We start from the raw sequence: 25,000 nt of genomic DNA on the forward strand, positions 1-25,000 counted from the left end.
CCACAAGCCCAGGCAGCATGGACAGCAGCAGGAGGCAGACAGATTCCAGGGCGGAAGGGAGAGGTCCCTGGTGAGGCCCACCTTCAGGCTGGGGAGGGCCTGAAGACTGGGGGCCGGGCTGCCAGTCTCACCAACTGGAGTGGGAACTTGTGGTGCCTTTTCTGGGCCCTCCCATGGCCACCCATGGACCAATCTGTGTGCATTTCCTCACCTCTGAGGCCGTAAAAGCCCGAAGATGAGCCAGAGCTGAGCAGATATCCCGACAACCAGTTGCAGGGAGTAGCTACCCTCTGCTGAGAGCTTCAGGACCTGCAGAGACATTGGGACTACCAGCTACAGAGAGGAGCGACCCACTTGAGGGCCTCCTCCCTGCTGAAAGCTGAACACTCCATGGGACGACCTGCCTGTGGAGAGGAACTACCCACTATGGGTCTTCTCTGAGCTGTTCTAACACTCAATAAAGCTCCTCTTCATCTTGCTCCCTTCTACTTGTCTGTGTACCTCATTATTCCTGGATGCGGGACAAGAACTTGGGCAAAGGTGCCACCGGCCACAGAAGTTTCTGGCCAGAAGAGCAACAACCCAAAGATCCTGTAACATTTTGATATCCCAACATGTGAGAGTATTCTTTTCAACACACCTCCACCTCCAGCCAAATTGGCTTCCATCACTTAATTTTTTCCAATCTTGAAGATTAAAAATTGAATCATGATATTTTATTTTGCATTTATTTTATTACTAATGAGATGAAGCATTAGTTATTTGCATTTTATGTTTTCAATTTTCCTTTATTTGTTCTTCTATTAGTTTGCTTATTATCTTCTTTGTGACATGTAAGAACTCTATTTTATGGTTCTTATGTATTAAATGTATATTTCAGATATTTTTATCAGCTTGTGACTTGATTTTTTAAATTTAGGTTTTAGTGTTTTTTTAAGAAATAAGTTAAAATTAAGTAATTAAATTTATCAGTCTTTTTATTATGGTTTCTCTCTTTTACATTTTACCAATAAATGTCTTATTAATATCTACATAATATAAACATAGCATTTTTGATATGAAAAAGGAGTTCCCATTACTCAGAATTTGGGAACCTCCACTGGTTTAAGAAACAAACAGGTCATGAATGTGTACTTGTCATGTCACTGGGAAGAAGTTGAAAAGCTGTCTGCTTTGGGGAGAGTTTCAGTGGCTTGTGGATCTTTAACACGTTTCTTGCTTGTCAAAGTTGAAAACATGAGGATTTCATTTGCTTTTCTTGAAACCACAGAGTGTCTTGTTTTTCAGGCAACCCACTACAAAGTGCAAACATCAAAAGGAGCCCATCTTGGTATTAAAGTTTGGGACTTCAGAGGCACGGGAGTTAGCTGTGTTTTCAAAGTTGGATAATAGTGATGGGCCACATTTTCACATCTTAGTTGCGTTGTTTGTCACGAAGAGGAAAAGATTTCCACTTCTCAAAATGTGTGTGTGTGTGTGTATATATATATTAGAGAGAACAAGCAATATTAAGTGTTTAAATCATGTACATGTCTTGTTGAACACTTGAAAAGAATATTGACAAATGTATAAATGAAATTCTGGCTTATCTTATGAACTCAACTTTAAACAGTTGGCTTATTGAGTTCTGAAATAAAAAGCTATTTATTTATTTATTCACTAAAAAAATTGTTGAAGAGACAGGATCTTGTTCTGTCACTTAGGCTGGAGTGCAGTGCTGCCATTATAGCTCACTGTAACCCTGAACCCCCGGGTTCAAGCAATCCTCCCACATCAGCCTCCTGAGCAGCTGGGACTACAGGTGTGTGCCGCTATAACTGGCTATGTTTTTTTTTTTTTCTTTTAGGGACAGGGTCAACCTATGTTGTTCAGGCTGGTCTTGAACTACTGACCTCAAGCAATCATCCTGCCTTGGCCTCCCAAAGCTCTGGGACTAGAAGCATGAGTCACCATGCCTGACCAAAAGGCTATTTAATGAATTACTTTTATTGTAAAATTGATTAATCACAATAGAATTATTTTCTCTCCCCACTCAAAGAGATATGTTTTTCTGAACACGTTAATCTCACATTTAACTGAAAGTATTTTTTCTCTTCTAGCTTTTGTTTCTACTAAGATGACATCATACATGGCTATTGATGGCAGTGCTCTTGTAAGTATCCTTTGGAATACCCCAGGCTTTAGATATTGTCAGTTTGATGAATGAGTAAAATAATAGGTTGATTTCAAGTTTGGCCAGCAATTTATTGTCCTCAATTTCATTAGCCACGGTAGAACCAAAGACCCTGTTGCTAGGTTTAAAGGGTCTTATGGTCACCAAGCATTTAAGACCTCTAGATTTTTACTTTTAAAGTTTAAGCTGCATACCATGGTTTTAATATACTGTACATAAATTATATTTTAAGAAGATGCTAGCTATGGTACTGGTGTAACCTCTCATGCAAACTCTATAGGAAAAATTCTGTTAATAATTTCACTGAAATTGGGCTGGGCACAGTGGCTCATGCCTGTAATCTCAGCACTTTGGGAGGCCGAGGCGGGCAGATCACAAGGTCAGGAGTTTGAGACCAGCCTGGCCAACATGGTGAAACCCCGCCTCTACTAAAAATACGAAAATTAGCTGGGTGTGGTGGCGTGTGCCTGTAATCCCAGCTACTGAGGAGGCTGAGGCAGGAGAATCACTTGAACCTGGGAAGTGGAGGTTGCAATGAGCCGAGATCACGCCACTGCACTCCAGCCTAGGCGACACAGCAAGACTGTCCCTCAAAAAAATAAAAATAATTTCACTGAAATCATGGGTATCTTTTAAAACAATTTTATAGTCATATGTTTGCCTAAGATAGATCAGTGAATTGAGCAAGTATATAATTCTATTAGACAAGGAAACTTACGCAGGGAAAAATTAGGACGTTGATGTCAGTAACATGGCATTTCTAATAGAAGGGACTGTGGGGAGTGGTGTGGGATTGTATGGTGTACTTCTTTTGGCAAATCTAATGACCTCATGATGGATGTATAGGACAGAGTTTTAGGAGCAGAGCTGAAAGCAGAATCAGAAGTGGCATGTTGGGAGGATAAAGTATAGACTTTCTGCCAGATCTGGAATGTGGACTGTGGTTTCTTGATGCAAATTAGAAAATAGATGTCAAGGGAGTTTGTGGTAACAGGGATGAAGAAACTGAGTTAACTAGACAGTTCCTGAAAGGGACACCTTAGTAAAATGCAGGGCGGCTGATACATCCTTTGCTTGACTTGCTAACAATGTCATATCCCAGAAATTGAAAAAGCAATGAAAACACTTTAATTCTGGTGGTAATTCTAATTAAGGAGAAAACTTGTTAGATATGAAAAAAATGCAGGAAACTTTGAAATACCAGACTGCAGAAATTAAAAATGAAAACACAAATTATAAGAAGTTATATATTGGCCGGGTGCGATAGTTCATGCCTGTAATCCTAGCACTTTGGGAGGCTGAGGTGGGTGGATCACTTGAGGTCAGGAGGTTGAGACCAGCTTGGCCAACATAGTGAAACCCCGTCTCTACTAAAAATACAAAAATGAGCCGAGCATGGTGGTGCACATCTGCAGTCCCAGCTACCTGGGAGGCTGAGGCGAAAGGATCGCTTGAATCTGGTAGGCAGAGGCTGTGGTGAGCTGAGATCCGCCACTGCACTCCAGCCTTGGAAATAAGGGGTGACTCCATCTCAATTAAAAAAATAAAATAAAATAATGATGCTGGGCCTTTACCTCACACCAGATATAAAAATTAACTCAACTGGGAGGATGGCCTCACCAGCACACATGCAGGCCTGAATCATGAATGGGGAGTGGCCAATAAGGGATAAGGTGTTTCTTTAAAAAAAAAAGAAGTTGGCTGGGCGCGGTGGCTGACGCCTGTAATCCCAGTACTTTGGGAGGCCAAGGTGGGCGGGTCACGAGGTCAGGAGATCAAGACCATCCTGGCTAACATAATGAAACCCTTTCTCTACTAAAAATACAAAAAATTAGCCGGGTGTGGTGGCGGGTGCCTGTAGTCCCAGCTACTCGGGAGGCTGAGGCAGGAGAATGGCGTGAACCCGGGAGGCGGAGCTTGCAGTGAGCCGAGATGGTGCCACTGCACTCCAGCCTGGGCGACAGAGCGAGACTCTGTCTCAAAAAATAAATAAATAAATAAAAAAGAAGTCATGCATTGTAGGATATTTGCCATCTAAAGCTTGGAGAAAAGGAAGGTGTGATCCAATGGGCGTGGATGGATGGGTGTTTTTTGATAATAGAAATGTGAATAATTACAAGGAACATAAATAAGAGGAACAAATAAGAGAATCAATGTGGTTGCGGTAGGAGGCTTTGGCTAGGAGTTGATATAAAGACTTGTTTACAGGATGCTGAAAGGGAGTCCTGTGGTCAAGATTTAATGCAAATGGACATCGCAGATCTATAAAAATAGAGTAAGGAAGTTGAAGTTCAGAGTAACAAAAATGAAAATTTTTAAATCGGAAAAAATCCATTTTAAGATTATAAGCCGGGCATGGTGGCTCATGCCTGTAACCCCAGCACTTTGGGAGGCTGAGGCAGGTGGATCACGAGGTCAGGATATGCAGACCATCTTGGCCAACATGGTGAAACACTGTCTCTACTAAAATACAAAAATTAGCTGGGCTTGGTGGCCTGTACCTGTGGGGAATTGCTTGAACCTGGGAGCTGGAGGTTGCAGTGAGCTGAGATCACACCACTGCACTCCAGCCTGGTGACAGAGCAAGACTCTGTCTCAAAATAAATAAATAAATAAATAAATAAATAAATAAATAAATAAATAAAAGATTATAAACATGTGTGTATGTACTATTTGGAACAAAGACATAAAAAAAGAAAGGATTAGGATTCTTGTACCCTTGGGAAAGGTAATGCAATGTTTAATTCTTATATTGCTCCTCCTTTTCCACTGGAAGGATGTAATCTTCCAACTGGAGGAAGTTCATCTTATATGTTTAAGAAGAACTAGAAATCAAGGTAGTAAGAGAGCATTTAAATGCTTTAAAAAATTTATTCGTTCATTGGAACATTCACTTAATATTACTTACCCTTACCTATCCTGATTCTATCATGCATCAGGCACTGTGCCAGGAAGAGTAGGAACTGGAGATTTAATTGGCTTTGGACAAGTTAAAGTCTCTACATCAAGTATAACCCTGGGTACTGGAATAAGATCACAGTTGTGATTACCAAAGGACTAACATATCATCCATGTAATTTCCGACCTAGAGCCATTACCACTATAATAGGTAACCTGTTTCCCTTGGTGTTGTGTACAAATGAATTCTATTCTTATTAGTGGGAACTCTGGCTATTTATGGATCTTTCTCATTTCATGAGCCATCTCCACTCCTAGAGTCAATCAGCCAGCTCTCCTCGTGTGTCTATTTTTCCGTTATTTTTATCTCACAGCCGTCAGTGTCTGGGTGCACTGCTGAACATTTCTTTTAAGCATTTCTTCCAGCAGCTTTTCAGTGGTTACCCTACTTTATCTTTCTGTTCAGAAAATTAGTTCAATTTTCTGCTGTCATTTCTTCTCTAAGTTAAATGTAGCACAGGAGACCTATTTTTATGCTAGGTAGTTTCAGTAGGTTTGACACCTTTGACCTAATCACATCTTGAATTACACTTCATTTCCACTAAACTAACACTTATCGAGTTATATGGGTTGAGCAAACTGCTTGGTGCTGGGGTATAAAGATGAGGAGCATACCATCTTGTTGGGGGTAGGAGGAAGGAATATGCCTTCAAGGTCCTTTCGTTGATCCTAGCCTGCTAGTTTTCACTGAGGCTGGTACGGTACATGGTGCTAAGAAAACTGCTCAGAATTCACACCTAAATTTGAAGTGCTATTTGAAATTTTATCATGTGTATGCCAAATAGCATTGTCCCATTTTGCTAAGCTGAGTTGTTACCTGATAGTATTCTTTTCTCTCTTCTAAATGGAACAACGGGGTTTTCAAAGCTAAAGTTTCATGTAGATCCAAAAGTATCAATCCGCCAATTTCTATTGGTTCAATTTCTTAAATATTTCCCCATTTTCACAGCCACAGCTGTTGCCCTCTTCCCCTGGGCTTTTGCCTGTGGCCCTGTGTCCCTCCAATCCACTTGCCACATGACAACCAGAGTGAATTTTTCTTAAATGGAAGTCTGGTTATGCCACTTGCCTGCTTACATTGGTTCAATGTCCCATTGTCCTTTGGATAAACTTCATACTTTAAGGCCGGGAGAGGTGGCTCATGCCTGTAATCCCAGCACTTCGGGAGGCTGAGGTGGGAAGATTACTGAGGCCAGGAGTTCGAGACCAGCCCTGGGCAACATAGGGAGACCCCATCTTTACAAAAAAAGTAGCCAAGTGTATTGCCTCTTGTCTGTAGTCCCAGTTACTTGGGAGGCTGAGGTGGGTGGATTGTTTGGGCCCCGGAGATCGAGGCTGCAGTGATCCACTGCACTCCAGTCTTGGCTACAGAGCAAGACCCTGTCTCAACACACACACACACACACACACACCTTTAGAATCTGGCTCATTGTGTGTTGGGAATCTTCAATATAGTTACCAGATATGGTACTACCCCCGAACTTCTCTAAGAACTGGTTTATGTAGTCCTTGATATTGATAAAGTTTCCTTGAATCACACTATGGTGATAACCAACTGTTATGCCTGAAATCATGATTGTTTAGTTTTCTTTTAAGATCAGTTTCTCATTGAAATAAATAAATAAATGAATAAATAATACTGGCATATATGAATCTTCAAGGCTTGATTATAAAGTTCTCTTGTCGGCCAGGCGCGGTGGCTCACACCTGTAATCCCAGCACTTTGGGAGGCCAAGACAGGCAGATCACGAGGTCAGGAGATTGGGACCATCCTGGTCAACATGGTGAAACCCCGTCTCTACTAAAAATATAAAAATTAGCCGGTTGTGGTGGCGGGTGCCTGTGATCCTAGCTCCTCAGGAGGCTGAGGCAGGAGAATCGCTTGAACTCAGGAGGTGGAGGTTGCAGTGAGCTGAGATGGCACCACTGCACTCTAGCCTGGGCGATAGAGCGAGACTCCGTCTCAAAAAAAAAAAAAAAAAGTTATCCGGTACTAGATAGATATTAGCAACACTATTCAACTAAAGAAGGAAAACAGTCTTAGTTTAAGGATCACAGGGCTCACAGGGAATGAGGCAGATACTCTCTTTTACCGCTATACATAGTTCCTGTACCCAAAGCTCCTAAAAAGGTTTCCCTGAAACAAAAAATTATGTGTATAAATCATGGATATTTCACTCAGTTTTCTTGCTGACAAGGAAATGATCAGTGGATGTGGATGCATGTTTATGTCTGCTACTGTGGTTATTTACTCTTGCCTGGACTCTCACCTGTGGGATGATCTGTCTAACAGCAAACTGGTACTTGCTGTGTTTGCTTCACAAGACAGCTCTGCATTTGTCACTCACAAAACGTCGGTCTTTATGTGGCTATGTGTAGTCAACAGCCCGGACACGATTTCTGCCTGCACGAAGCATGCATGTCTCACCGCTCACTCCATTTCCGTGCTCGTCATGTGAACTTCAGGGAGAAGAAGCGAGGAGTTTATTCTTCACGTTTCTGGTCAATTAAAAAAAGCTGAAACTTTGCAGTTTGCTTTCAGGCTACATCAACATAACCCTATGTTGAAATAAGGAGCCAAAGCTGTTCTTCACGCGGGTCAGACACAGGAGACTTGAACATATTTCCTGTCACAAGGACTTAGGTGGGAAGGGCATGAGAGCTCTTTGGGGAATAGATTATTGGTAGGGGTGGGAGGGGCTCATTAACTAGAAAACTTCTGTCCTCACATGCCACCCCTGCCCTATGCATTCTATATTTCTTTTTTCTTTTCTTTTCTTTTTTTTTTTTTTTTTTAGATGGAGTTTGGCTCTTATTGCCCAGGCTGGAGTGCAATGGGGTGGTCTTGGTTCACCATAACCTTTGGGGCTCAAGCAATTTTCCTGCCTCAACCTCCCTAGTAGCTGGGATTACAGGCACGCACCACCACGCCTGGCTAATTTTGTATTTTTAGTAGGGACAGGGTTTCTCCGTGTTGGTCAGGCTGGTCTCAAACTCCTGACCTCAGGTGATCCGCCCACCTTGGCTTCCCAAGGTGTTGGGATTACAGGTGTAAGCCACCGCGTCTGGCCTGCAGTCTATATTTCTTTGGTTCCAGATTCTCAGTATTTGGAGGGTTTGTTGAAAGAAGATGAGGGAGAAAGGTATTGTGCATTTTAAAGAAATAATCTTTTAGTAGAACTAGAGATTTGTTCAGCAAAAGTCCATTTTACCTTCAAGAAAATACCAAGAGTCAACTCTTCCTGTGAATTCAAGTTTAATGTCAATCAATCCTATGTGGTTTTCTCTATGGATGTGCCTCTTTGGGAGTGAGAAAGGTATTTGGAGAAACTTTTGTGTTGCTTAACTTTGCTGATATTATTTACTAGCCAAGGTATTTTGCAACTCTGATTAATCGAGCAGTAGATGGCTTTGCAGACATCTGTCAAAGTTCCACTATCTGCCACGCACCTAGGAAGTCATCATGCTTACTAAAGGCATCATAGGAAGGAAAAATTGATATAAGACCATAAATCTTTTGTTAAATTTTTTTTGAGTGCCTACTTTGTGTCAGTCACTGGGCTAGGTACTAGATTTTGAGCACATGGCATGTTCAAGAACATCAATTCTGTCTTGAATTCTTGGCTAGTCATTGATGCATTTTAAGCAGAGTTGTAGTTGTTCAGTGGTGTGTTGAATGGGTTTTGAGGATCTAGACTGCAGACGGGGAGTCCAGGAATGAGATGGTTGGTCATTGTTTAAGAGAAAACTGATACGAATCTGACTAAGGCAGCAATAGTGGAGATAGAGAGGGAAGAGAGATTTGATAAGTATTAGGAAGAAACCTGGACAGGGGTGGTGCATGAGCAAATGTGTCGGAGAGGGGAAAGGGCAAACCTGAGATTACTCACAGGCTCTGGGTTGGACCATTGGGTAGGCAGTGTTACCACAGTGTGTGTACCATGGTGTCCCACACAGATAAATAAACAGATTGTAATATCAATTGCAGAGGCATAGCAAACGTGGTGAGAACATAGAAGACAGAACAGCAGGAGACTATATAATTAAACAACAGGCTTAGGAGTCTGACTGGCTGGGCCCCATTCTTGGCTTTGCTACTAGCTGTGCGTGATCTGTAGAGAAGTTTCTTAACCACACCAAGCTGAAGTTCCTCATCTGTGAACAGGAGGACAAAAATAGTACCTACCATGAAGATCTTCGGAGATAACATAAATAGCTTATTACAGGGGCTACAAATAAATAACACTGGGTGAATATGAGATTAGTATTAGAGCTAACCGCCTTCTAATGTCAGAGAGGGCTTCATATGGAGGTGCCATTTGACCTGGATCTCAGAGGATGAGTAAGCATTAACCAGGAGAAGCATGGGGAGGGAAATACAGTAGTCAAAAGCAAGGAACTGTTAAAGTGCCTGATATTTCTGCAGAATAGAAAAAAGTTATCTGGGTATGGTGGCTCACACCTATAATCCCAGCACTTTGGAAGACCTAGGTGAGAGGATCACTTGAGGTCACGAGTTTGAGACTAGCCTGGGCCACATGGCAAGACTCCATCTCTACCAAAAAATAAAAAATTAGCCAGGTGCCCTGGTGTGTGCCTGTAGTCCCAATTGCTACTTGGGAGGCTGTGGTGGGAGGATTGCTTGAGCCTGGGAGCTTGAGGCTGCAGTGAGCCATGATCATGTCACTGTACTCCAGCCTGGGTGAAAAAGCAAGACCCTGTCTCAAAAAACAAATAAGCAAAAACAAACAAACAAACAACAACAACAACAAAAACCAAACCAAACCAAAACAAAAAAGCAAAAAGTTTTGGTGGTATATTGAGGCCAGTATGGGAAGAGACTGGTTTGTCATTTGTGGTTTTAAGATGGAATCTTATAAATGAAATAACTGACTTCCATTCAAAGATGGTACACATTTTGACATTCCATTCATCTTCCAACATATAGCAATGATAGACAAAGAAAAACATAGAAAGACAAAAATGGATAGTTAGGCTCAGAAACATGGTAAGCATCTCTATGGACCAGAAATGAAAAATGCAGCGTGACTGAAGCCATGAGTTGGATGGGCACCTGGTCTGGAAGCAGGAAGTAGTTTGCCTCTGCCTGCAGGTTAAGGGATGGGGGTGTAAAAAATGTTCCACTAAATGTGGGGAGAGCTAGGTTCACTCTATGATGACAATGGAGCTTCCCCACTTGTGAAAGGAGCTAAAGATAAATGGAGGAAACAGTTGCCAAATCACTGCCTGAGATGACACATTTTGCTAGTTGTGGGCCTTGGGAGGAAGGAGATACAGACACAGGCGCCAAACCGGGAACTAAATTTAGTCACCAACTGGATCAGTGACAGAATATACAGATGTTTCTTGACTTACCATGGGGTTATGTCCTAATAAATCTGTAATGAATTGAAAATATCTTAAGTTGAAAATGCACTTAATACACCTAATCTACTGAATATCATAGCTTAGCATAGCTTGCCTTAAACATGTTCAGAACACTTAAATTAGCCCATGATTGGGCAAAATCATCTAACACAAAGCCTATTTTATAATAAAGTGTTGAAAATCCCATGTGAAGGTATCATACCAGGTATTGCTAGCCCAGGAAAATATCAAAATTCAAAATTTGAGGTGCAACTTCTACTGAATGCATATTGCTTTTTCTTTTGTACTATCATAAAGTCATTGTAAGTCAAACTATCCATCACAAGTTGGGGACCATCTGTGCAAGATTCTCTATGATTAAACTAGGATATTATTATAGAACTAGTTTTGCAGTAAATGGAGGTAACTTCTAAACCACAAAAGAGAGAGCCATAAGCACAGATTGGAAGAGAGAGAGAAAGTGAGAGTGTGTGTGTGTGAGAGAGAGAGAGACAGAGAGAGAGAGAGAGAGAGAGACAGAGAGAGAGAGAGAGACAGAGAGAGACAGAGAGAGAGAGAGAATGCCATATAGACAGACAGTAAGGCAGAGAAAGAGAAGACATAATACTTTTTCACTTGCAATTCTGCAAATTTAAATTCTGTCATAGCCTGGATATTTGTGTCCCTCCTATTCAGTCCTCACAAATTTATACATGGAACCCCTAATCCCCATTGTAATGATTTTAGGAGGTGGAACCTTTGAGAGTTAATTAGGTCATGAGGGCTTCACCCTGATGAATGAGATTTGTGCCCTTATAAGATGAGACCAGAGGCCGGGCGCAGTGGCTCACGCCTGTAATCCCAGCACTTTGGGAGGCCGAGGCGGGCGGATCACAAGGTCAGGAGATCGAGACCATCCTGGCTAACTCGGTGAAACCCCGTCTCTACTAAAAATACAAAAAATTAGCCAGGCATGATGGCGGGCGCCTGTAGTCCCAGCTACTTGGGAGGCTGAGGCAGGAGAATGGTGTGAACCCAGGAGGCGGAGCTTGCAGTGAGCTGAGATCACACCACTGTACTCCAGCCTGGGTGACAGAGTGAGATTCCATCTCAAAAAAAAAAAAAAAAAAGACCAGAGAGAGATGATTTTTCTCCCTGGCCATGTGAGGATATAATGAGAAAATGGCCATGTGCAAACCAGTAAGAGGGCCCTCACCAGACACCAGCTCTGCCCACATCTTGATGTTGGACTTCCCAGCTTCCAGAACTGTGAGATAAATATTTGTTGTTTAAGCCACTCAATCTATGGTACTCTGTTACAGCAGTCCAAACTGACTAAGACAAATCCCAGAACACATTTACAAATAATAATGCTAAGAAAGATAGAATATAGAATAAAAAATTAGAAGATAGCTTCATTTTAAATTAAATAAAAAGTTAAAAGCTCGACAAAATGTTTAAGTACGAGGTTCAAAGAAACTTTTACAATTTTTGAAGAAAAATCAGGCACCAATAATAAACTATCAGTTGGTTTTGAAAAAATTTAGAAATATCAGAAAATACCTTCCTTGCAATAGCTCAATAGATGGCATAAACATTGGATACTTTCAAAAAAGAGTATTAGTAACTTGGAATTAGATTTGAAAAATTGATAGAAGACATAAGTAGCACAGAGAGATAGATTAAAAAAGAGCTAAGATATGAAAGAAAAATCACTCATCTCTAACATAAATCTAACAGTAGTCCCAAAAGAAAAGAATGAGGAAAATGGCAGAAAAACACTATTTGAAGACCTTTAAAATTTTCCATGCTTGAAAAAAGATGCAAGCATCAATTAGAGGATTGAGCAGTATAAATAAAGTCCATAACTAGAAACATTGCAGTAAAGTTACAGTATCTCAAGGATGATGAGAGTGCCTTAAGAGAGTGAAAAGAAAAATCAAGTACAATGAATGATAGACTGATAACAGAAATCTGATCAATGTGATAGTTGTTAGAAGACCAATGATCAAAATAGTCAAAGTGCCAGGGGCAAAAATATTTTTATACCCACCTCAATTATCGTTCAATTTTGAGATGAAAATAAAGGCATTACAATATACACGGAGACTGAGAATTTACTACCTATGGATCGTCATTAAAAGGGACTATTCAAAGAGGCACCCTCTTAAACAGAAAAGTGGATCCAATGGGAAGCTATATGATAAATGAAACAAAGATGATCTCAGAAATAGGACAACTTGTGATTTCTGATTGAGAAATAATAGCTTAATCATAATAAATGTATGATTAAGAATAATAATACGCTTAACATTTTTAATGGAAAAATAAATATGTAGACTGCAATAACAAGAGAGTAGTCATTCAAACAGGGGTTACAATATGCTAAGTTATGTTATATTTATGGTGAATTTAGAAATACTAAATTAAACATCAGAGAAATTGCATGTGAGAAAGAAAAAAGGGAAAAATAAAAATAAATGAATGAAACCAAGACCGCAAAATAAAAATGCTGTTAAATGTAAGTAGATTAAATTCACCTATGAAAAGGCACAGATAATCTTGTTATATTAAAAACATCAAAATGTAGTCATATGGTCCTTATAAAAGAAATGGCAAAAACCAGCCAATAATCACACAGAAGTTTGAAAATAAAAGGACGGAAATACTAACAAAGTTGTAACTCCAGCAACAAAAATTAAAGAGAGATACAAAAGATTTGGAAAACAAAATTATCAGTTTTGATTTAGGTTTACATAGAATGTGATTTGATTTGACTGTGTCCCCACCTCATCTGGAATTGTAATCCAGATTGTAATCCCTGCACGTTGAGGGAGGGACTTGGTGGGAGGTGATTGGATTATGGAAGCAGTTTCCCCCATGCTGTTCTCATGATATTGAGTGAATTCTCATGAGATCTAATTGTTTGATTAGTATCTGGTGCTTCCCGCTTCTCTCTCTCTCTCTCCTGTCACCATGTAAGACGTGTCTCTCTTCCCCTTCGCCTTCCACCATGGTTGTAACTTTTCTGAGGCTCCCCCAGCCATGCAGAACTGTGAGTCAATTAAACCTCTTTTGTTTATAAATTACCCAGTCTCAGGTAGTATGTTTATAGCAGTGTGAGAATGGACTAATACAGAATGTTTACAAAATTTGATTATGTAATAAGACACAAATAAATGCTAATAATTTCAAGAAATTGGTATCATAAAGATCATATGTTCTGAACAAAATGCAATGAATTTAGAAATTTAAAAAAGTAGTAAAAATTTCCCATATGCTAAGAAACCTATAAATATACATTCCAATGTCTCATTCTAAAGAAATGATTTGGGATGGAAAAACAAGGAGATACAAGTAAAGCAAAATTCACAGTAAATGTATAGCTCTGACTGTTTTATTATAATAAAAGCAAAGAATATAAATAAGATAAACATCACCTTTAGGAGCTGGAAAAAGAATAACAGAGTAAATTTTTTAAAAATTTAAAGAAATAGGGGTAATAAGAGCAGACATTAATGAAAGAGGAAAAAAACAACAAAGAAACAGTAGAAGGAGACACAGGAAAGATTTATGAAATTCTGAGATAGGAGACTAAAACATATTCCTGGTTGTAGAGAGCTAAATTTTATATATTACAGGAGGGTCTGTAAGTAGGACACTTTGGAAGAAATGTGGGAATATCTAAAAAGTTAAAGACGCACATATCCTATGATCATGCAATTCCACTCCCAGACACATACATAGCCCAGAAAGAGACCTGCATATATGCACAATGGAAGTTATACAAAATTGTTAATTGTGACATATTTGTGATAGCATAACACTGTAGATAATTTAAATGTGCATCAATAGGTAGAGATAAATTGTGGCATTTTTCTTCACTGCAGCACTGTGCAGCATTGAAAATGAACTAGAGATACATGTATCAATGTGAAAACATTACAGAAACATAATAGTGAAAATTAAATGTCGGCATTAATGTTATTACTTATAGTTTTGTTAAAATATTATATATAGATGGTAAAAGTGCAAGGGAGGCCGGGTGTGGTGGCTCAAGCCTGTAATCCCAGCACTTTGGGAGGCTGAGGAGGATAAATCTCTTGAGCCTATGATTTCGAGACCAGCCTGGGAAACAGAGCGAGGAAAAAAAAAAATAATAAGCAAGGAGATGATCAACATCACATTCAGTTAGTGTAATGTGAGGAGAATGAGAGAGAAATGAAAAAGGAAAGGAGTACACAGAGAGATAACAGTATACTTAATTCCCTTAAAAATCATCTCAAAAAGAAAAAAAGCAGAAAGAAATGGATGATCAATGAGTTAGAATATGAATATAATTGAAGCCTTTGATACTGTATTGTTGAAGTGCTTTCTAAGTGTGTATCTGTATCTTACTGCAAGAGAAGGGTTTAAGCACAGAAGCTTGGTTTTGAGGGAGGTCTGTGGCAATCTCTGTCCTTTGGCAGTGTGCCTTCCTGTTACTAGCATGACGCCTCTTTTCAGTGAAGATTCTTGAAAGAGTAGTCTGCAACGCTGTCTTTATTTCTTCAATTCCCACTCGTCTTTCAACCCACTCGGACTGGTCTTGTAGCCCCACACAATAGTTAAACTGTTTTTGCCAAATCTCTAGTGAATCTGTCCTTTTTTTTTCTTTTTTTTTTGAGACGGAATCTTGCTCTGTCACCCAGGCTAGAGTGCGGTGGCATGATCTCGGCTTACTGCAACCTCTGTCTCCCAGGTTCAAGCAATTCTCCTGCCTCAGTCTCCCGAGTAGCTGGGATTACAGGTGCCCACCACCACACCCGGCTGATTTTTGTATTTTTAGTAGAGATGGGTTTTTACCATGTTGGCCAGGCTTGTCTTGAACCCCTGACCTCATGATCTGCCCGCCCCGGCCTCCCAAAGTGCTGGAATTACAGGTGAGAGCCACCGTGCCTGGCCAAGAGGGGCTTGTCCTTTGTTTGTTCATACTGACCGTATTGGAAGGTTTGGACCTACCTTTCTCTTGTATTCCTCCCTCTGCTCCGCGACCACCTTCTCTCCTGCCTCTGCTTACTTTTTCTTTGTGAACTGCACAGTCCCCTCGCTTGGCTTCTATTGCTTTTCTGGGGCATGTTGGTTTCCCTTTGGATTCTGATGTTGAGCGTTTGTCATTCTATACACTCTCTGGGTGATCTGACTGAAACATGAGACTTCTACTCTTTATACAGTGATAAGTCACAATTTTATACCTTTATTCCAGATTTTCCTCCCAATCTCTAACCCCTTAAATACAACTGTATACCAAGTGTTTCCACTTAGATGTCTCACATGTTTATCAAACTCAGTATCTTTACTACTGAAACAATATATATATTTCTAACTGTGTTCTCTATGGTGCTAAGTCATTCATTGTAATTGTTGAAGCTAGAATCTCCACGATTTTTCCTGGAACTTTGTTCTTTCCCACTTTCTACCTTGTCTTCCTTCTTCTTCCCTCTTTTCTTGTGCCCTTCTTGCAGCTTCTTATCTCCTCTCCCTTCCTTCCTTCCCTTCTTCCCAGTCCTCCTTTCATTTCTTCTTTTCCTTTTCTAGGTGGAAAGTGCTATGGCATCCGTCTTCCCCACAATCTCTAGTCACTGCTTACCTGCCCTACTTCTTTTTTGAGACGGAGTCTTGCTCTGTCGCCCAGGCTGGAGTGCAGTGGCGCGATCTCTGCTCACTGCAAGCTCTGCCTCCCGGGTTCACACCATTCTCCTGCCTCAGCCTCCCAAGTAGCAGGGACTACAGGTGCCCGCCACCTCGCCCGGCTAGTTTTTTGTATTTTTAGTACAGACGGGGTTTCACCATGTTAGCCAGGATGGTCTCGATCTCCTGACCTCGTGATCCACCCGCCTCGGCCTCCGAAAGCGCTGGGATTACAGGCGTGAGCCACTGTGCCCGGCCCCTGCCCTACTTCTTAACAAAACAGCAACAATGCAAACAAATCCCCTACCAGTCTACTCTGCAGAGTTTTATTCTTGAAATAGCTCTTGTGGCTATGAGAGTTCAATGCCAGTATCTTGAAAAGACTCAGAGCAGTGCCTGGCACATGTCAGCATGATATGATTATTAAACTGTATTCACGTTTCTTTTTATATTTCCTTTCTTTTCTTTTTTTTTTTTTTGAGACGGAGTCTCACTCTGTCGCCCAGGCTGGAGTGCAGTGGCGCGATCTTGGCTCACTGCAAGCTCCGCCTCCCGGGTTCACGCCATTCTCCTGCCTCAGCCTTCCACGTAGCTGGGACTACAGGTGCCTGCCACCACGCCCAGCTAATTTTTTGTATTTTTAATAGAGACAGGGTTTCACCATGTAGCCAGGATGGTCTGGATCTCCTGACCTCGTGATCCACCCACTTCGGCCTCCCAAAGTGCTGGGATTACAGGCGTGAGCCACTGTGCCCAGCAAGCTTTATTCATATTTCTTAGCTGTCATTGTGGTTTTTAAAAATAAGAGATGGGGTCTTGCTATGTTGTCCAGGCCAGTTTTGAACTCCTGGGCTCAAGAGATCCTCCTGCCCTAGCCTCACAAATCACTGGCATTATAGGTGTGAGTCATCACATCACACCCGACCTCTGTCACTGTTTTTAGTTCTGCTTCTATTATTATTATTAGAATGTCTGTTGTCTGTCTCCATTATTCACTACTGTGAGAGATTATTTCAATTAATGTATTAAGTATTATTTAAGGTGGTTAGTCTTCTGAAAAAATTAAGCAAACTTTTCATGTTTTCACAGGTAAATGTTTATTAATTGGATGCTTTAGAATCTCCTTTAAAAATTTGAGTCTAGTTTTCCGGGAAGGATAAAAAACGCTTGTGATGTCAGGCGTTTCTGGAGAAACATCCCTAATAGCTCTATCAGTGATGTGCCGATTTGGTATGGCTCTAAAATAGTCAGGAATTTTTGCGGCTTGGTTGTTAAAATACTGGTAGTTTGAAATTGTCAGTGATGTGAGGGTTTGTACCATGGAAATTGACAAAATCCACAAGTTAGGGCTCCTGCAACCAGAGAGCCCATTTTACCAGCATATCACTGTATAGTTTTTGCTAAAGATTAGGATCACTGTGAAGTCTCATGCAATGACAGAGCATCTTACTGTGAATTTTAATACATCTTGGGGTAAATTTTGCCTGCAAGGTTAAACAACTACTATATGGATTATAAGTCAATATACTAGTTACCTGTAACCTGGGCATTAGTCTCATCATTCAATATCAAAGGAGTTTCCTTTGTGTATTTTCTACTGTTCTATGTGGTTTTGAGTGATTCATGGCCAAATGAAGTTTTTGAACCATCTTTTAAAAAGTTAAAGAAAAATACACTTCTTCAATAAAAAAGAAATACATATTTTCAAAGAAAATTTTCCCCTCAATTTTAGAACCAAGTTAGGGCAAAATCAGATTTTAAGAATAATTTTTTAGTTTTACCTATAGCATTCAAACTGGAAGAAAATAGAATGAGAAAATATCTTACTAGGCTCTGAATATTTATGATGATAACAAGTTATAACTTCCCTTATTGAAAAACCATCTCATAAAATGCTCAACTGGTTGCTTGCTTTTTTTTTTTTTCACTTACCTAGTGAAAAACCACATGAAGATCTTTTTGAAACTGACTAGTTCGCGGGTTCCACTTCCTGTTGTGAGGAGTAAAATCTACCTTAGATGCAATAAAGTTCTCAAAGATTGTTTTCATTGTCTCATGTAAACCAATTTAGGTTTCAAATTCATGTATATTAAGTGAAACCGAAACTCCCCGAATTTGTTATTTCTATAATGCAGTCTGTTTCTGGTCAGGGAAAACAGTTTTAACAGTTAATAATTTGCTTTAAGAGAATTACTGTCAGAACAGGGGTGACTCAATGACTCAATAACTAAGCTCCCCTCTTTACAAAGAAAAAAAAAAAAAAAAAAGACTTTCTTTGAGTTGGGTGCCCGCTCTGCTTGAGGTATGGTTCTCATCCCATCCTAGGCACAAGAACATGGTGTAGACCAAGGGTTGGTCTTGGGCAGAATTGAGACAAAGCTCACATTTTGGGGCTTTCCCTGGAAGTAGCCCTAAGGTTTGAAGGTGGAGCCGGAAGTCTCCAGTCCCACTGGGTGCTCACAACGAATGGGTAGAGAATACTCACTGGTACCCAGCTGGGAGTGATGGAAGGAGCATCACTTCCTCTCTGCCTTGGCTGATCCCATTGCTGCCCTCCAGGGACTTTTCTCTCATTTGTTCATTTGTTCATCTGAAGGCTGCTCTTCTTGTTTGAACTAATGTAATTTCATCTTGCTCATTGCGGGCCTGAGCACTCTAGGAATGACTGTTAACAATTGGTTCTTGGTTTGTCTTAAGGGCTCCCTGGGAACTCCTGGACCCCAGATTTCCCAAATCTTACCCAGCATCTAAATTCACGTATTCTCTTCTTTGTCCTTAGTCCTGGCTCTCAGCTAAAATTTAGCCACTCAAATAATATACATATTTGGGCAAAACTATTTTGCCAATAGGTACTAGTTGGGTTTTACTGATCTCAGAGAATTGGCATATCAAAAAAAGGTCCCAGGAGACGATTTGAGGGAATGACGGGAACTTTAGAACACAAGACAGGTCAGTGTGGGAGATATTTGTGAAGTGAGGCTGAGACTAGGTCCTTTTCATGATAACTTGCCTGGATTTTAGTAACATGCCATGATTATAACATGTCTATCTTTGCTTAAAATTTAAGGCAATTATTGCCATCTTTATGGATGATTAATTTTGGGGGGGATAAATTTTACTGTAACATTCGTCAGATGAAATGTCAGTGCAGTATTTCTTGGGATCTATATTTCCCAGGAAATATAATTTAGACACTTTAGCTTCATTATAATTGCTGAAGGAAACATAAATCATACTTATAAAAATCATGATTTTTTTCTGTTTATTAGATATAAAGTATTTGTTTATGTCAACGATATAATATTATATTACATATACTCACATAAAGGAATGTTGTTTAGTTCTCCGAGGATTTTCACAAATAAATCTTGTCAAATCTTTATAAGACCTATAGGATTAGAATTATTATCAGTGTCTTCATTTTATAAATGAAGAAGCAGATTCAGAGGGTGCTATTTTCTTGGGCAGCACAGCTACTAATTATAATAGCCAGAAATTGGTTCCAGGCCTCTGGATTTAAAGACACTCTCCTCTTTTCACTGTCATATCCCTTCTTCAAACATAGAGTAGAACCATATACAATAGCTATGAGATCAATAGTTAGATATGTAGAATATAAGCCAGGCATCTCTAGAAAACATTATAAAATGCTGTACTAAAATTGCATACCAAATTTAGAACTGCTTTTCATTTTTAAGCTTTTTTCCCTCTGAGTTCTCTACCTGTTAACAGAAAAGGTTATCTTTCAAATTTAAATCAATTCAACTTAGATATTTGTAAAGAAAAAACAAAACTTCTTTAAGCAAAAATTTTTTTCTCTCTCTACACACATATACACACGCAGACATACACATATTTGAAAATACTTAAAAATATTTTTTATTTTTGCTGGTAGTCTGTATGTTTGTTTAAAATGTATTGTGGAAAAAATGTATATATCATATATATTGTCTTATGTCTGATTTGAAGATTTGAAGAGCTAGTACAGAATAGTAGGTGGTTGCTAATTTATCTTCCATAAAACGTGAGAAATATTCAGAGATATTTCAATACAATTCTGTAAATAAGAATTTCCTGATAAGGAGGGTTGATTGCTACTGAACTCTCAAAAGAGGTTGTGGAATTTCATTTTCTGGGATATTTAATTCATGTGGTTTAGGTGTAACCCTATGTGGGAGCAGGACTATGAACGGAATAGTCAAGTGACTCTAATATTTTGAGATTGTAGCAATTATCCTCCAGGTTGATCTGAATAATCATTGTTATTTAGAAATTGCAAAAGAAGCAGATCTATTTTTCCTTCTCTCACAAAAACACAAAAGGGGAAATATTTTTTGATTTTTAAAACTTCCGTGAACACTGTGCTATCATAACTAAAGTAGTAGCGAGAGAGCAGCTAGTGGGTGGGAACAGGAAACATTAGTGATAAATGCTCTGTGACATTTTTTTTTTCAGGTTCAGCTCAATGTATATTGATTCTAATTAGCACATTTTGTGCCTTAGCTAGTAGCTCCCCGTTAGCTCTGCCTAGAGAGGTTTTTTTTTTTTTTTAGATTCCATCCTGCTCATAAACACTGCCACCTCCTCCCTCCTTCTCTCTTTACAAATGTTACAACACAATCAGAAATTTCCTCTTTTCTTTCCTTCCTGCATTTTCAGCAGGTTCCCTTGCGTCAGAAGCCGAGGAGGAAAACTCAAGGTAATTAGATCTCTTTTGTTTCTTTATCTCCTTTTTGTGTGCATTGAGTGTGGCTTTCCTCCGGGATGCCTTCCTTGGGATCAGATTTTTGTCTCTTAATGCTAATATGAGGAGGTGGATGGCAGATTAATGTTTGGTTATTGTTGAATTGATTTTAAGAAATGACGACATGCTGTTCATTTGGATTAATCCCTCGTGGTATGTCGAAAGAGCTTAGAAAAACTGGCAGTGAGTCGGGAAGTAGCTGTGTTTTGAGGTGGGCATTAACCCTTCAACATCTATTGCATAACTACGGCTGTTATTGTTGAGAGGAGCGATGTTACTGCACTGATATGCCTGCCAGCCTTACGATTTTAATTATTTTCAACTTATTCTTGGTGAATACTATTCTTAGACTAATACTTGCATATCAGCCCCGCTGCGCTGTTTCTTTGGCTGTATCTTATACCTTCTAAGCATCAAACGAATGTTTAAAAATAAAACAGACACATGGCTTTTTTTTTGCATTGGTTTTGCATAGGCTTTGCATAAATCTTGGTGAAAAATCCAACTCCCTCGGGGGTTAACAATTAAAAGTTGCCTTTCACTCTGTCACATAGATCAGGATAATACTTTACCTACCAAATCAGGGTAATACTTTACCTCTTCATGTAATCATTGCAGGTTTTCTCACGATGAGTCGGAGGAGGATATCGTGTAAAGATCTGGGCCATGCTGACTGCCAAGGGTGGCTGTATAAGAAAAAGGAAAAGGGAAGTTTCCTAAGCAACAAATGGAAAAAGTTCTGGGTGATACTGAAGGGGTCGTCACTGTACTGGTATAGCAATCAAATGGTGAGTCTGCTTTCTTCCTCCTGTTCCCAGCCATTTTAATGAGGGGCACGTTAAAGGGATCAGGTGATCCCTATGGGAAAGTTAATTTTGATTTCTGGGAATTGGAGCTGAGTAAATAAACAAATAAGTTATAGAAGCCATTTGTGGTCCAGTAGATATGTAGGTTATGCTATTGTGTTTTATGGAGAAGAAACCCATCCTGTTTGACTACTCTGGTTGGGGAGGAAGGGAGTGTCGACGTTTACATCCTTGCTAAAGGAGACTTTTAAGTTCTGTTATAATGTTACTATTCCACGAGGGATTGTAATAGTTTCAGGATTTATGTGGGCATCATGTAACATGGCACCTTTACATAGTTAAGGTCTCTCTACTAAAAGGAGACTCAGCTTCACGACCTACAAGGGTATCAATTGATTCAGTTCAGAGAAGCTTTTTCAATTTCTCCTCCTTTACTTTCTTCTTCCCCTTCTTTCCCCCTGACCTGCTTTATCAGATGGGTTGCTTTGGAATCACTAACCCCTATGCCAGCTTTGCATTGGCGACGGTCACCTCTTGTCCCCTGGTGTGCTCTGTAATGGCATTAAACTAGTCGTGCTCAGACAACATTTGAAAAGATAATTGCCTAGTTTATTCCTGAAAAAGTCAGTATACTGTTGTGATCTGCTTCCCAGGCTAGTTTTCTGTTGAAAATGGCTGGAAATAAAGTGATTGTTAGAAAGCGTGCTGATCTTTCATGATCTGAATCCTGTTGAAAATGACGATGTTGTTGAACGTCGAATGAGGAGGCATTTCCAAGGAGGAATGCTCTCCACAAGCCCTGGTGAGGTTTAACTGCTGCTCTCAGGACAGTGAGAGTCTCTTTGTGGCACTGTGGAGCTCAGCATTGGATGGCCTTTAATCAATTAAGGGAAAAGTACTTAGGAGTTGCTTATAAGCCAGGAAAGTTCTTTTTATGTGACATTCTTCTTGTGAAATGACGTGGGCATGCCTGTCATTCAAGCAACAGAGCTGTACATCATGTAACTTTATACATGCAAAATAAGTACTGCATATGGTTTGTGGGCCAAATTTTTAGTTGATGCATTTACATTCACTAGCCACTAATCAATTTTTGTTACTCACATACCCCTGGGCACCTGTTCATTAAAGATTTGGTTAAACCGGACCCAAATCCAATTCCAGTGCTGGGAATAAGCACACTCCTCTGCTCCTCTGCCCCCAAACTTATTGCCCCAGCTTCACCTCATGAAAAATGTGGCACAAAGCTCCTCTTTGGGTTCCGTAAAAATACATTTTTTTTTTCAAGCATTTGGTGAGTTATAACAACTTTATCAAAGTTGTAAGGGATTCACAAAAAGTCACTGGCAGAGTGTGCGGTTTTCCACTGGCATCCTTTTTCTCTCTTTTCTTCTCCCCTCCTCAATACATTTTTCATCTTGTCTAGCATGAATGGTTTTTCCCAAATTAAGGCAACCTGGGTCTGCGGTCTTGCCTTCTATTGTAAGAGAGTTTTCCTAAGCAAATACAGCTTCCTTCTTAAGAGGAACTCAGGTTAATATAAATGTCTCTTTCTTGTTTCGTATTATTTCAGGCCCCTGTTTTGGGGTAGTTGTGGCAAGCGATTGTCCTCTTCATCTTTTATAACATGAGAGAACCTACTGATTTACCTTTTAATAGTGGTCAGGGCATTTCCAGAGCTTGTTGGAAAGATTGGGTGCTGATGGAGCTTGGCATGTCTGTGGGAAGTAATAAAGCTTGGACAGAAGCAAGCCGTTCATCTTCTCAGGGAATGAAATTATTCAGCAAATATGTTCTGTCTGCTGTCCCTGTCTTCACAGAATTTAAAGGAGGTCCTTCTGAACCACACAGGCTTCCAGATTGGGTTGGCTTGGCCTCATCAGCTCATTCAGCTTATGATTCTCTTAGAGGAGCCTATTTTAGGCATTAGGAACTTCATGCTTCCACAAGGAGCAGCAGTGTTGACAGACTAGGCTAGAAAGAGGAAAGGGATAGAGCCTTAGATACACTCACGCATTCCTGCCCTGGCTTGCTTTCATGGCAACACAGAAAGAAATATTCAGGTTGCAAAGCATGTACTTGAATACAGTTAGGTTAGCAGCATTGAATGGAGAATAAGCCTGCCATTATCTGGCTAGGGAACTGTAGGATTAAACTAATGGTATGCAAACTAATGGTTATAAAACTAATGGCATGTAGAGGAATTCTCCTTCTCTCTTCCTCCACCACAAACACACACATACATAGACACACATACACACACACCACACACACACACACACCCTGAATCTTAATTATATGTTTATTGTGGGGGAAAAAAGGCTACTCAATGAATACTTAATTAGTAGTCATATTCCTCTTGTCTGTGTGGATATCAACTATGAAATAAGCCAAGAAGCTTTATTTACTTTCTGCTGCTTAAAAGAATTCAGATTCAACAAAGTCGCTCTCAAAGCACCTAAGCCTAAGCACCTAAGAGCAGAATTCTCATTCTACCTTCCATGTTCCTTAACCTTGGGTTACGACCAGCCCCGTCCCTACACGTTCTTGTATAACCTAATGCTGAGAGGTAGCAGAGTCCATAGCATCTTAGGAAGAGCCACCTGTTACTTAGTGCCTACCCTAGGCCAAGGGATAGATGATTCAAGGTACCTTGCATATATGCTCTCATTCACCCTGAGAGGTAGTAATTGTCTCCACGTTTTGAAAGTGGGATAGACTGAAATGCAGAGATTGCGTCAATTGTCCCAAGTCACACGGGAGTAAAGGGAAAAAAACAGATTCACATTTAGGTCCCTCGGACTCCTAGGCCCATGACTTACAGCATACCAACCCGACTCCCTCTGGTGCCAGGATCCATGACACAATTAAGACCACCCTGTTTTCTGCCTTCAACGGGGTTCTGAGAGAACAGCTGTAGTAATGAAATTTAGGGTAATTCTCCTTTGAAACTACATGTGATCTCATTGTCATTGACTCTCTTTGCTTGTCTCCTCTATCATTCCCTGACACTGCCTGGGAACACCAGCCTCGCCTCTCTTCTGTTTTGTGCTGTTGTTACCCAGTCACCTGATGCATGGTCTACCTATTGCTTTCACCACACGTTGCTGCTTCAAACTGTACTACTCAGAATTCATTGAGAAAGGTCAAGTCCAGAGGCTCATCTGCCATTTTTCACACCACATGCTATGTGCTTAGAGTGTGACGCGGCACACAAGATTACTCGCCAAGTCCTACAAAATCATATGCAAGTTTAACAGCTGTAGAAATCCAGGCTGGTAA

At 40.1% G+C, this 25,000-nt stretch overlaps 1 protein-coding gene across 2 annotated transcripts in view; it reads left to right on the plus strand.

Annotated features, from left to right (window-relative positions):
- The window catches only part of IPCEF1 (interaction protein for cytohesin exchange factors 1), a 202,401-nt gene that overhangs the window by 94,476 nt on the left and 82,925 nt on the right, over nt 1–25,000 (plus strand). Inside the window, exons 3-5 of one of the 2 annotated variants that reach the window (XM_025383396.1) lie at nt 2,100–2,152; nt 20,831–20,867; nt 21,531–21,700. In XM_025383396.1, coding sequence (XP_025239181.1) covers nt 2,117–2,152; nt 20,831–20,867; nt 21,531–21,700 — 243 coding nt within the window. In that variant the 5' untranslated portion in view covers nt 2,100–2,116. Of the gene's footprint in view, nt 1–2,099; nt 2,153–20,827; nt 20,868–21,530; nt 21,701–25,000 lie in introns of both variants that reach the window. The other variant, XM_025383395.1, reaches the window with a different exon arrangement.

Source organism: Theropithecus gelada, chromosome 4, assembly GCF_003255815.1.
Source record: "Theropithecus gelada isolate Dixy chromosome 4, Tgel_1.0, whole genome shotgun sequence".
Taxonomy (NCBI): domain Eukaryota; kingdom Metazoa; phylum Chordata; class Mammalia; order Primates; family Cercopithecidae; genus Theropithecus; species Theropithecus gelada.